The sequence below is a fragment of the Macadamia integrifolia genome, unplaced genomic scaffold (assembly GCF_013358625.1).
Source record: "Macadamia integrifolia cultivar HAES 741 unplaced genomic scaffold, SCU_Mint_v3 scaffold2376, whole genome shotgun sequence".
NCBI lineage: Eukaryota > Viridiplantae > Streptophyta > Magnoliopsida > Proteales > Proteaceae > Macadamia > Macadamia integrifolia.
This window is the reverse complement of record NW_024868670.1, coordinates 20,150-33,172: the sequence shown is the minus strand read 5'-3', so window position 1 is coordinate 33,172 and position 13,023 is coordinate 20,150. Positions and strand designations below refer to the sequence as shown.

At 38.9% G+C, this 13,023-nt stretch overlaps 2 protein-coding genes across 2 annotated transcripts; both read right to left on the bottom strand.

The window, feature by feature from the left end:
• Positions 1–791: 791 nt before the first annotated feature.
• LOC122066407 lies at positions 792–1,918 on the bottom strand. Its single transcript, XM_042630211.1, has 2 exons — positions 1,657–1,918; positions 792–1,531 (listed from the first exon to the last, which is right to left on the bottom strand). Exons 1-2 carry the CDS (start codon positions 1,916–1,918, stop codon positions 792–794), a joined length of 1,002 nt encoding a protein of 333 aa, XP_042486145.1.
• A 691-nt stretch (positions 1,919–2,609) lies between these two features.
• LOC122066404 (fasciclin-like arabinogalactan protein 14) lies at positions 2,610–3,805 on the bottom strand. The gene has a single exon (XM_042630207.1). The coding sequence runs from the start codon at positions 3,773–3,775 to the stop codon at positions 2,873–2,875; it is 903 nt and encodes a 300-aa protein (XP_042486141.1). The 5' UTR covers positions 3,776–3,805; the 3' UTR covers positions 2,610–2,872.
• Positions 3,806–13,023: the final 9,218 nt, after the last annotated feature.

Sequence of the window (13,023 nt, the reverse complement as noted above, 5' to 3'; positions counted from 1 at the left end):
TAACACCTACCTTTAATTTTATTGAGGATTCTAAATCATACCCTAAAAATTAACCTGGACCAGCTGGTGAAACTCTAAATTAAATAGTATTATATTTTATTTTTCTTTGAGGGTGGGGGGTGGGGGGTAAGGGGAATTAAATCGTAACCAAATCAAGAGTCTAAACCGTTTCCCATTTTGGTAAGATTGACCTGGACCGAATCAACTGCCTTGACTATTCCCAACACTGGTTAGATTCCTGGTTTTTGGTGAACATCAATGGTTCAACCGATAAAATTGTTGCCACATTTAGCCGGTTTATCATTTGATCTGGTTTCTTAACAATGCATTGCATCCATGGTAAGGGAGTCAATTGGTACAATTTCAGTTTGGTGCAAGAGGCAAGAAGGAGAAATCAAAATCGTACCATATCAAGAACTCAAATTGCATTTTCAATGCCGAAACCATATCAATTTGATTTGATTTCAGACAAAAAAGACAAATCAAAACTGCACCCTACTGAGAACTTGAATGCATTTTGAATATCAAAATCGTACTGATTTGGTTCAGTTTCGATATGATTTTTATTCGATTTTATAAATAATTTTTTATTCGACTTAGTAAGATTTTGATACGTTTTTTATAGGGTTTCATGAACCACATGTCACATAAAATATATATATATATATATTTTCGATAAAGATTCAGAAAATTTAATCAAAAGAATCAAGCCATTACACAAAAACCCAGCCAAGCATTCTCCACCTTCGGCATTGCCATCAGTAGAGAACACTTAGCCTCAAAAATTAAAACTAAATCGCTAACCTTGACAAATTTATATCTACCTCTTGGAGGTCACTTTTTACTAATTTAAAGACCAGAGAAGGAGATCTCATTCTTTGTTCATAGCGCTTGTCATTCCTCTCTTTCCAAATGTTGTCTAAAATTAAGACAAAACCAGCCAGCCAAGGCTCTTTAGCAGCCAAACCTCTTTGCTTTCTTTTCCACCAAATAGCAAGATCAAGAACAGAAGCATGGGAGTTCCAAGACACACCAAAACACTTCAAAAAATTCTTCCATATTTCCATACTGAAACTACATTGAAGGAAAATATGAAAAATACTTTCCTTAGCAGATTGGGATAAGGAGCACTGGGAAGGAAGAAAAACTCCCTTTAACTTGATTAAATCATCTGTAGGGAGTTTTCCATTCACCACACGCCACCCAAACAGAGCTTGCCGTGGCTGAAGATGAGCTTTCCAAATTAAAGAGTACCAATGAACTTTTGGATTACGGCGACGAATTTCATTCCAAGCAGAGGCTGAAGAGAACACACCAGAAGACGTGCAACTCCACATACATCTATCTTCCACCTCACATTGAGGGAGATTAATACTCTCTGCAGTTGTGAAGACATTTTGCATGAATAAAGATGAGACAAGAGGAAAACTGAAGTTTGATATGACAACAGCCACTTTGAGATTAAAATCAGAAAAAAAACTTTCCTCAGGGTTCAACTGCTCCTTAATAGACAAATCACCAAGCCATTTGTCTGTCCAAAAATGTATGCTGGACCCATTTCCAACAAGCATCTCTCATTGCTTAAAATAAAGTCCCACGTTCTTCTAAGACCAGGCCAAATCGAAGAAGACTTGTTTAATTTCTTCGGAACCCTACCTACTCCAAGATGACGAGCTTTAAGAAAATCACTCATTCTGGATGATCCATGCTTAATGTTCCATGATTGCTTAGCAAGAAGGGCCAAATTAACATCACGCAGACGTCTAATGCCTAGACCGCCTTCCTCTTTTGGTTTATAGACTTTGTCCCATTTGACTATGATTGCCTTTAAAGTATCCACATCACCAGTCCAAATAAAATTCCTCATCCATTTCTCTAGCAGAGAAACCATGGAAGAGGGCCACCAGTAAACTGCCATAATGTGAATTGGCATTCCTATAATTACAGATTGAACAAGTTGGACTATATATATATATATATATAATTGCTATATATGTGTATACTTGATTCGATTGGGAATAGGTAATTTGGTTCGATTCACTTGGTAATGAGCAATTTTCCTCAGATACAAAAACCAAATTGTATCGAATAAGATCCATTTTATTCGTACCAAAGCCATACCAGACCGGGAAAAATAAAAACCCATACGGATTCAGTTCTTCAATACCCTATACTGATTTGGTAAATCAAATAGAATTGCCGTCGGTAGTGCTTCAATTTTTTGCTGATGATACGATGAGAAGATCGTGATTCAGATTTTACTAGTAAATTTGTTGATTTGCTTTGCTCCCTAATTTCTTTTCCTGCTGATGGCAATGTCAAAGGTGGGAGGTGGAACTAAGGTTTGAGATTGTTATTTGTGTCTGGAATGGTCAGTTTGTACATTCTATAATTTTATTTTTCTTTTTTAATATACATGATCTTTTGCCAAAAAAATACCAAACCAAAAAAAAAAAAAAAAAATCCATACTGATTCTTATTCGATTCAAATTGATACAATCTTAAACGGTTGGTATCGATTTTGATTCCAAATTGACACCCTTAAAATTTCATTGTTCTATTAACCCATAGGTCAATACAGAATTTTAAAAGAATAATAACACACTATATTATATTCCACTCATTTATTCATGTAAACTTTGAATATTATTTGCTTAGAAAGAGTGGAAAATTCCAAGCTTACATTTCAAGATCAACATACAATCTCGATCTGTATCCCTCTCACCCATCCCTTCTAATCACTTTAAACCATCTCTTTATTCTCCTATTTTCTTCTTTTTCTTTAAAAAAAAAAAAAAAAGAAAAAGAAAAAGGAAATAAAAAAATGAATCATAGTTGGGTGTTCATTCTCCTATCTTCAAACCCTCAAAAATCACATAACAAACCAAGAGGCGACACCTACCACAATGAAAGCCACAAAAGACCCAACACTACTTCCTTCAGCTCCAGATTTGGTCGGAGCCGGAGCATCAACAGTCGGCACGTCGGCGACTGGTGCCGGTGGAGACCCCGCCGGAGCATCACTGGGTCCTGGTGCATCAGCCGGAGAATCAGCTGGAGCATCAGCAGGAGAATCACTGGTGGGAGTATCAGCAGATGGTTCATCAGCTGAAGCATCAGATGGTGCAGGAGCCTCTACAGGGGATGAAATCGGGGCCTTAGATGGGCCTTTCGACTTTGCTCCCTTCGGTGCATGGGCAGGAGCATGGGAAGGTGCAATAGCTGTTTTATTAGGAAGCACTAAGGTCTCAATACTGGGAGGATCAATAGGTGCTCCGATCTGCAACACTGAAATGTTGTAAGGCTGAGAAGCTACTGATTGGATAAACATAGAATCAATAGATGCACCCCTTATGGCGGAGCCGAAAGCGATGTGGCCGTCTGGCTGGATAGTAACATTCAAGAATCCAAGCCTACCAATGGCTTGACCTGAGGATTGGAATAAGGTGGTGAGAAGGGCTGTCTTCTTTGAAAGCTTGTGAAGCTTCTTAGGATCATAGTAGTCAAGAACAACATGAAGGCTCATGATCCTCTTCAACACATCAGCCGGTTTACCCATTATTCCTGAGATTGCACCATCATCAACGGCAAGAACAGTGATGGTTTGGCGACTGTTAATCTCTCTCACAAGATGGGCTTGATGTAGAAGACTGTTGAAGTTTTTGAAATTTGGGAATTGGTCAAGCATCTTTGAGATGTTGAAGGCATTTGCATGGGAGAAGAGAAGGAAGGAAGAAAGGAAGAGTAAAGAGAAGATGGAGCATTTGGGATCCATCTTCTCTATTACTGGATGGGATTATACAGTGATGAAGAGGAATGATGTAGGTAAGACTGTATATATAGTGGGTGTTTTATCTAAATATGGGATTCAAACTTGTAACCAAATTGCATGGCTGTGTTTGATTATTTATTGCCATCAAAACCGGGGTAAAGAGAGGAAGAAGTAGCTTTAAATTTGTGGCCGAGAAAAGATCAAGTCCTTGTACGAAAATCATTCTTGTATGGGGCTGATCTGCACAGATGGAATTTACATAACAATCAACTCTGTGGTAAATTTCATCTGTATAAATCAGCCTGTATGGATTCTTGTAAAAAAACCTGATCCACATTTCCAGGAAAATTGGAGAACAACCAAGAAAAGGTAAGAAACAATAGTTCCAGGTAAGATCTTTTACTTAAGACTTCATAGCGAAGGGAATGGCATCTTTGACCTAAATGAATAAACAAATGAGGGATGGATAAATAGAGTTGGGAGATTCTCAAGTTTTTAAAGTTTAGATGAGTGGGGTTGTTGTATATGTTTGTCACATGTCACTCATATTTGATGGGTTAGGGTTTTCCAGCACCTTTTTCTTCATGTAGGGCTGGCTATGGGTACCCATTTTCTTGTTTCCTACCTTAGTCGATCCTATATAGGGTAAGGGTAAGGGTAAGGGTAAGGGTAAGGGTAAGGATTTATTTTTTATCCTACAATGAAATGGGAGAATAAAGATAAGGAAGCTAACCATTTACCTATCTATTTTCCTAGATAGCATGACTGGATTTTACATATAGGAAGCAAGCCGATCCCATCAGTTCAAAATCCCCACCACACAGCCATCCTGTAAACTTTTTTTGGGAGCTGGTAGCAGCATGGATAGATGAGCAATTGGTGCATAAGTAAAGCCCTACCATCCCTCATGTTGATTACCAATATCTACTATGCGATAGGTTGGATTGGGCACCAATTTCGTAGAGACATAGAACCCAACATTCCATGCTCACATGGGTTTCAACCCAAACTCAGTACGCTAGGTGGCAAAACAAAGACACTGAAACGTTTGATACTAATAAAAAGGCATAGATTACTGAGGGGGTGCATGAACATACATGAGATTATGGAAGCGAGAATCTCAATACATAAGGCTAGGGGTATAATTTTAGTCCTGACGCTCTGAACCTGCCTTAATCCATCCTGAAGCAAGAACCTCAATAAGTTTAGTCTTGACGCTTGTAACTAAAGGCTTGAGCCAAGATTTCTGACCTTGAGGACGGGATAGGATTATAAAACATTGGCCCTAGGTCAAGGTTGGGTCCGGCTTGGGTTTAGGCCTAGGCCCGCCCTGGCCCAATACGACCTTGATTTTAACCTTGATTTATATAATGTGATTTAATGATTTAAATAATATGTTATTGACTTAGGTTGCATTTGGCAGTCATTCTGTTCTAGAAACAATGTTTCGTGCCAAAACCAGAATTTTCCGTTTCTATTTCAAAATTCTGTTTATGAATGAAACTAAAATGTTGGAACATGGAAACATATTTCTCGTTTCTGGCTTTTTTTTTACACAGTTCATTTAAAAAAAACGTACTGTGGACACCAAACAGAAGATTCCGTTTTCTTGTTCTCGTAAATGAAAAATGCCGAAAACATTTTTTTGGATGACAACCAAATACAGCCTTATTGTGCTTATATGTGTTAGATTAACAAAAAAAAAAAAAAAAAATGTCTTATATTGTTTCCCTTACTTAATATATAAAGTCTTTTTGAAACCCAAACCCCTAACAAAAATGGGTGCTAATTAGGATCAACTTGACCCAATCAAGGTCAATTAGGGCCAAGTGGGATCGGTATGAACCCGGTAGGGTTGGTCCTGGGCTGAGTTACCCAGCCTAGGGTTGGGTTGGGCCTGGGATGAATTTAAGAGACTTAGGGTTGGGTTGGGGTTTTAAAAAATCCGACCCTGTTTTACCCCTACATGGGTTATATGATTGGCATTCAATTACAAAATCTGAAATTTTTCTTGTTCAGGACGATCCTTAGATATCCAATAGTCAAATTTTCCATATCATCTGTGGCGCAAATAAGTAACACCATAAACTTTTCATGGAATTGCAACACCGTGAAATCTATTGCATTAAATTATTGTTATGTTTGAGGGTAAAATATGTGAATTTATATGATGATCACATGTTGCATATTGAATTGTATTTTGGTAATTATTATTATTATTATTATTATTTTCTGAAAGGATCATAATATTAAAACCAAATAACTAGGGCGCGTTTTGTAATGTTTTGTGTCAAAACCAGAAATTTTCATTTTTGTGTTTAAAAAGCCGTTTTTGCCTAAAAAATTGTGTTTGGTAAACCTGTTTCAAAACGGTTTCACTAAGACATGGATGAGGGAGAGGGAGAGGGAGGGAATCAAATAGGTTTCTTCAAGGAAAGGGTTTCTAAGTCCAATATCACCAATACAGGAATGAGGGAGTGTTGTGGAAGAGCAGGGACCGAGACAGCGTTCTTCACGGATTCGTCACCATTCCAAATCTTCAGAGTTTCAAGGAGATAGAGAAGGTCTGGTATTGGGGACATGAATTTTTTTCCAATAGAACGTTTCTTAAATGTAAACCATGTTTCAATCTTTCCTCTTTTTCCATTTTTCTTTTATCCGGTTCATTGAAAAAATGAAAAAATGAACCGTGGACACTAAACAGAAGATTCTGTTTTCTGGTTTCGTAAAACAAAAAGATGTCAAAAACACTTTTTTGATGATTACCGAACGCAGCCTAAAATGAAGCAAAACAGAGAACCAAACGAGAGAAAAAATTCTAAAGAAATAAGAACTAACCAGGAAGCAGAATTGGCACCCCACCTTCGGTAGGGAGCAAATCTGTTCGTATCTGAATAGGAAACGTGATCTTCCAGTTGTGTCAGTTGCAATTGCCTCTCATACATGACAAGGGAAGCCGCAAGAAGAACCTGAGACAGCCATTTTTGCTGCATCTTCAGCTAACAAATCTGCGTGGGGTTTGCCTCCTTATAATAGTGGATTATCTTCCACGTAATGAACATAAGATAAGGCTGCAAGTACAGCCACCTCTGAACAGCAAACCATGTTATATCAGACTTTTGCACCGAATTAACTACCAACGCCAGATCTGATTCATTCCACAAGGCCCAGATTATTACTAACAAATGTGTTGAGTTATGACAAAGTTGGAGTATAACATGTACTCTTAGCAAAAAAAGGAGTATAACATGTACATATTATCAGTGTACCCAGATGATGAATTCCTAGCGCATCCACAAACCAAGGGCCCATTTGATAACGTTTCAAGAAACGCATTTTTGCCATTTCTGTGACAAGAAATGACAGAAACGGAACAAAAAGCGTTTGATAAACCTGTTCTATTTCTGCTTATTTCAGAAACATAAATAAGGATTTACATTGATTTATGGTTCGAGAAACAGAAACGAAGAAACAAGTTCAATGACGGAACAAGTAGAACTTGTTTCGTCGTTTCTGGATATAGACTTGTGGAACCAATAGGGGCCCCATGGTCTGATCGCTCATTGTCCGAGTAAGTCTTGCCGGAGTTTTCACTAGCAACAGTAGTAGGGTTAACGGCACCAGCTGACGCCATTGCTGCAGTTGTGACAGTACTGGTCAGAACAGATGGAGGAGAAGATAGTGAAACAAAGCCCTCCTCTTGCTTCTACGGAGCAGTGTCGCTCAGGTGCGAGAAATGCTCCTCTAGCCCAACTTTCTGATCATGAAAGAGACCACCATCCTCAACATGAACCCGAATCTGAGGCAAATTAGACATAGAAGGCGAAGAAGATGTTGAACCAAAAGAGGAATTGGTTTCCATCATTGGAGAATCCGACAACGGTTGAACATCTTGCCCAGATTTATTAACCTGCTTTATATTGCCACCCACGGAATCAGGTTGAGGTTCCCCATCAGCAGAAGGGTGGACATGGATGGCATCGTTTAGACCTAGCAAGCCATTAACAGAAGCAACGTCAGCAGAGATCCCTCTGGGCAAGATTCCAGCACCGTTGAGGGCATCCAAGAACCAGTTTTCCGACTTGGAATTGCTGAGGAGACAGCCAACCGAGGTGGCTGTTTCGGGCTTGGTAGGAAAGAGGAAGACACGGAGGCGAGAGGGCTTCAAGGAGGAAGTGGTGGTGCGATCGTACTCTTCGATCATGTTCTCGAGATCTTCGTCGGTGGTGACGGAGATGAGGGAGTCGGGGTCTTCGTTGGGGAGTTGGTACTTGAGGGTGAAAGAGCCTCCATACAAGAGAGCCAGGCAGAGAGATCTACAAGGCATGATATGGGTCTCACCGCCCAGGTAGCAAAGAGACCTGTCGTGAGGGCAGGGAACGATGTTTTCAGAAACAAGGTTTATCAAACACCTATAAAACCGTTTCTGTTCCTAGAAACGGAAGTTTATGTTTCTGCCGTTTCTTGACACAGAAACGGCCGAAACATTATCAAATGGTGCCCAAGTAAGTTCAGTGTATCATAGAGCGATGACTTCAATAGATCATCTCCAAAGCAAGAGAATTGAATATTTAAGAATCATGGAGATCGTCAAAAAGCTCAAGTGACATGGGAAATCTAAGTATCGAACACTTTACGTATACACAAAATATATTAAGAAACAATCCTAAAGGGGAAAAGGATCCTCTCCATCCACTGGGATGCACAACAAGACATCCGACGGCTAGGAGGACCTGATGGTGCACCAATATGTTCCTATTATCATCTCTATTTTGTTTCATTCAATTTGGTTAAGTGTCTATCCTGTTATCGTATCGTATGAACTATGATATGCCATTTTTTTTTTTTTTTTTTCTTTTATTACTGATTTCAATTTATTTGGTGGTTTGTTTATGTTCCAGACATCTCAAGACCTTGTCACTTCATAGTTCATATGTAGTTTTCCCAATTTATCTTATTGTTCATATTTATTTCTGATTTTTTTTTCTTGAGATTTGAGTATTTTGCAATTTCTTCTATTTATATATTCATTATTTTATGTAAGTTCTTACGTCTTTTCAATCTTAAATTAATAATATTATCATACTTCTGTGTTTTTAATATTATCATAATGATCTTATATGTTTTTGGAATCATCCTAGATTTTATTTTGTACAACAACAAACTTAATCTTATCTCAACTAAATGGGTTGACTACATGGATCCAATATGAAAAAAAAAGAAAAAAAAAGAAGAGCAACAGAAGGAAGAAAAGAAGTAAAAAGCGGGTAGGAGAAGAAGATAAGGTAGTATACAAAGATGCGTCATAGGAACATCGCTTATATGGGGGCGGCTACCGGGTCCTTGTCCTCCAAAAAATTCTATTATTTCATGCATAAATGAATTTTAGCAAAATAAATATTTTTGCACATGAAATTCCAAATATTTTTATTTTTATGGTTTTTATATGATTATTTAAATTATTTAATTAGAGTAGGTTGATTTTCTATTCTAAAATTTTTCTTCATTTTATTTTGAATTAGGATAGATATCACATGTAGAGGTATTTGAAGAATTTTACCCTACTTATTTATCATTATTTTTTTAAATTTTATATTTTACTTTAAGTTTTATTTCATGGTTTTAGGATAGAATAATGGAACCAATTTTCTTTATTTTATTTTCATTTTTTCAGCTCTTCTGTATATTTTTTTCTATTTTTCTTCTGTAATATAATTTTGATCTTTAGCAAAAAAATAAAAAAAGTCTGTGAGAGGTCATCCTTATAGTGACTTAAAAGCGATTTTTCAAGCTAATTCTTTCTAAACACTTGTAGCATATAAAGAAGGCTCTGAATTTGCGGCCTTCTTTGAAGCTATTAAATTAGCTAGAGACCTGAATTTACGTTGAATTGAAGTGGAATGTGATTCTAGAGCTGTAGTTTGGTGTGTTGAGAAGAAATCCATTCCACGGTATTTCACCCAAAAATGGATTAATTTTTTAGGCTACTTAAACAATATTCAGTGGAAAATTCGTCATTGTTTCAGAGAAGTGAATGCTATTGTAGATAAACTAGCGAGGCATGCGGTGGCTAATAGATCCTCAACGGTATGGCAAGGGCAGCCACGGTGTACACATGATGATATAGAATGGGATGCAGTTGGGAAACCGAGATTTCGGTTTTTATAATCTAGTTTTTTGAGGCTTTTGACTTCCTTTGTCTTAGTTCCCTTCTTTGCTAATGGCAATGCCAACGGTGGATTCGGGAGCTGAGATTTATTTAGTATGTAACTCTATCATATGGCTTTGGCCTGTTTCTCTTTCATTCTTAAAAAAAAAAAAAAGCTCTTAAACCTTGAACTAACTTTTTAACAATATTGTTCATGAGCTTTAATGGCCAATCAGTCTACCTTTGGGCTTTATTGTTTCTTTGACATATTTGAGCTTTGTACTTGCAATCTACCTTCTTAGAGGTTGTTCTTTATTATTATATTTTTTTAAATTTATTAAAGCACTTAATGAAGGAATTATTACATTCCTAAATTATACGATCATGTCAATAATTACTAATCAAGCCCTAAGTTTCTATAGGAATGGATTGCATATCGTTCATCGACGAGACATAGCATGGATGCCAGCAAAGTCTGGAGAAGCCATGGGTGCCTTTTTAATTGGGACGCTTTGAACCTCTAATGGAGATTGGTTTCTCCGTCCTCACCTTTTCAGTTATATTCACAAAGCAATGAGAATGCGTGAATTACATATGGTGGAGGGAGGACCTAAGTCTAGATACTCTCTAGCCTCCCATAACGGCTAGAGAGTGGAGTATCCCACTCTCTCACAATCACCTGCAAGACAGGAGGTGGCCTGAGTCCAAGTTAGAGAGAAATTGTACAATGTCTCTCCTGATTTAATCAAAATATAGTTCACAAAATAGGGAGAGATTTAATTAACTAATAATTTATTTATTTTAGGGATAAATCTTATGGATAAATCCTTCAGTAATGCTCTCTTCTTTGCTTTAAGCCCCGAAGAGTTTAATAAAGTGTCAATCTACATAATGTCAAGAGAGATGTGGTTTATTAGTTCATTCTTATGAATTATTTAAATTACAAAATGAGACCATTAGTGAAATGTTTTCAAGGTTCACAACCATAATTAGTGAGCTTAAATTGCTAGAGAAAACTTACCCATCGGAGGAACTTTTTACCAAGGTTCTAAGGTACCTACCCAAAAGGTGGGAGCTGAAGGTTATAGTCATATATGGGGTAACCTTGCAATGCTATCCCTAGAGGAGCTATTGGGCTGCCTCCTTCATGAGATGGTAATTGGTAAGGAAGAAGAAATAGGAAAAGTATTGCACTCAAGGCTTCTTCAATGGATGATGAGGAAGGCAGTGATAATGACATAGCCTTAATGACCCCTAAATTCCGTAGGATTCTCAAATACCTTATATTGTTATGTCTATGTGTGTGAGGGTAGCGGCCAGATTTCTTCCCTTCTTTCCCTTTTTGTGGAGGGAAAGGAGGGACTTTGGTGTTCCGTCCTCTCTCCTCTCTTTCTCTCTCTTAAGGAGGGGTGTGTTGTGTGTGCTTATCCGTGGGCCCCGCACCACTGTACCGCTGCTAAGAGATACGTGGGGGGCCTATTTCGCAAGAGTGTAGGGTTCGTCATTGAGACGGGTATTTGATCATAGTCCAATAGTGGGATTGGGATCATACAAAAGGGGTTTGGAGTTGCCACCTAGGATTATGGGCCTTGGATCCGGGGGTGGGCCCAATTCCTAAGAAAAGGGCCCAAATTTTGGTCTGGTCTAGAGATTTAGGGCACGTGTCAGGTTGTAGAGTTGGGAAGGTGTTAGCCACCCAATCTACCCTGTTCAACTGGTCTTCCTACTAGATACTTGAAGAACAAATATTTTTCACAATTATTTTATACCTTATGCATGGCTAAGTTATCACACATATATACATTAACTGAATTTAATTACTTATATACACTAAAACAAGGTCAATAAAAAGGTCTACATTATGCAAATTCGGATGAGAGATTATACCTGAGCTTGACCCTTGTTTCGGGTCAAGAGGGGTGGTGTCACACCCCGTTCACCCTGAACCGGAGCGGTGACCGAGTTAACACCGGTTAACCCAAACCTGCCAGGATCATCAGATACTGTATTCCACCACAGCATACACACACTAACATAAGTTCATCAGATCAGCGGAAGACTAAGTTTTACCTGTGAATAAATCCCATATACTTGATACCCGAATTATGATACAATAATTATATACATTTGGGCCCGAAGGCATGATATATACACAAAAAGAATATGATTCAAATACCAAGTATATACAGGAAATCATCAAAAACCATCAGAGTGCACAGCTCGGCTCGGTTTCAAGGCTGGAGCTCAGCTCGGCAACAGGGGTTGTGCCCAGCTCGGCATCACATAGAAGAGCTCAGCTCAACCTCGGAAGTGGAGCTCAGCACGGCCTCCAAGGTGGAGCTCAGCTCGGCCTCAGAACTGCTGTCCCGCAGCACAGCTCTCGCACAAGCAGTCAGCGCCGTGCTCTAACTCCTCAGGGGTCCACCAGTCCTCTTCAGGAAACTCGACTGTGGGACCCACCCCATGCTCCTCAGATGTATGACCTGCAAAATCATCTAAAAAGGGGTGTACACGTGGGATGAGCTCACTAGCTCAGTAAGTAGAAAGATGGACCACACACAACAGTCCACACATCACAACACATCATATGCACTACATGCCATGCTATACATTTTAAATCACATCCACCTAAGCAACATTACTAAGTCCTTGGTTTTAGTGCTACTACAACCACAGTGTGCGTATACTCTGGGTACGAGCCACGAACTCCCTCCCGCGATACGCCCATAGGGCTGTCGGAGAAGGCCCACCGTGAGTACTTGGAAAAGTAAAGACAATGCCGTCCATCGGCTCTCAACAGAAATGTGAATGACTGAAATAAAGGTGCTGACTCCAGCAATTTAAAAGCAGTACGATTGGCCCTCTTGAATGTACCACCGGGGTTGTCGACTGTCCTGCATGACTCGTCGGACGTTATGTCTAACCGCCACAGTGACCCGACGACCACGACCACTGCTTCCCCCCAAATGATAACCCAACACCTTAACCCCTGTTGGGAAGGGTCGTAGCATGGGATGGTGAGAATCCTAATACCGCATGCTCCTATATAACAATAGTACGATTGCATAGTGCCTCCGTGTCCCATTCCACGGGCCACCAATGC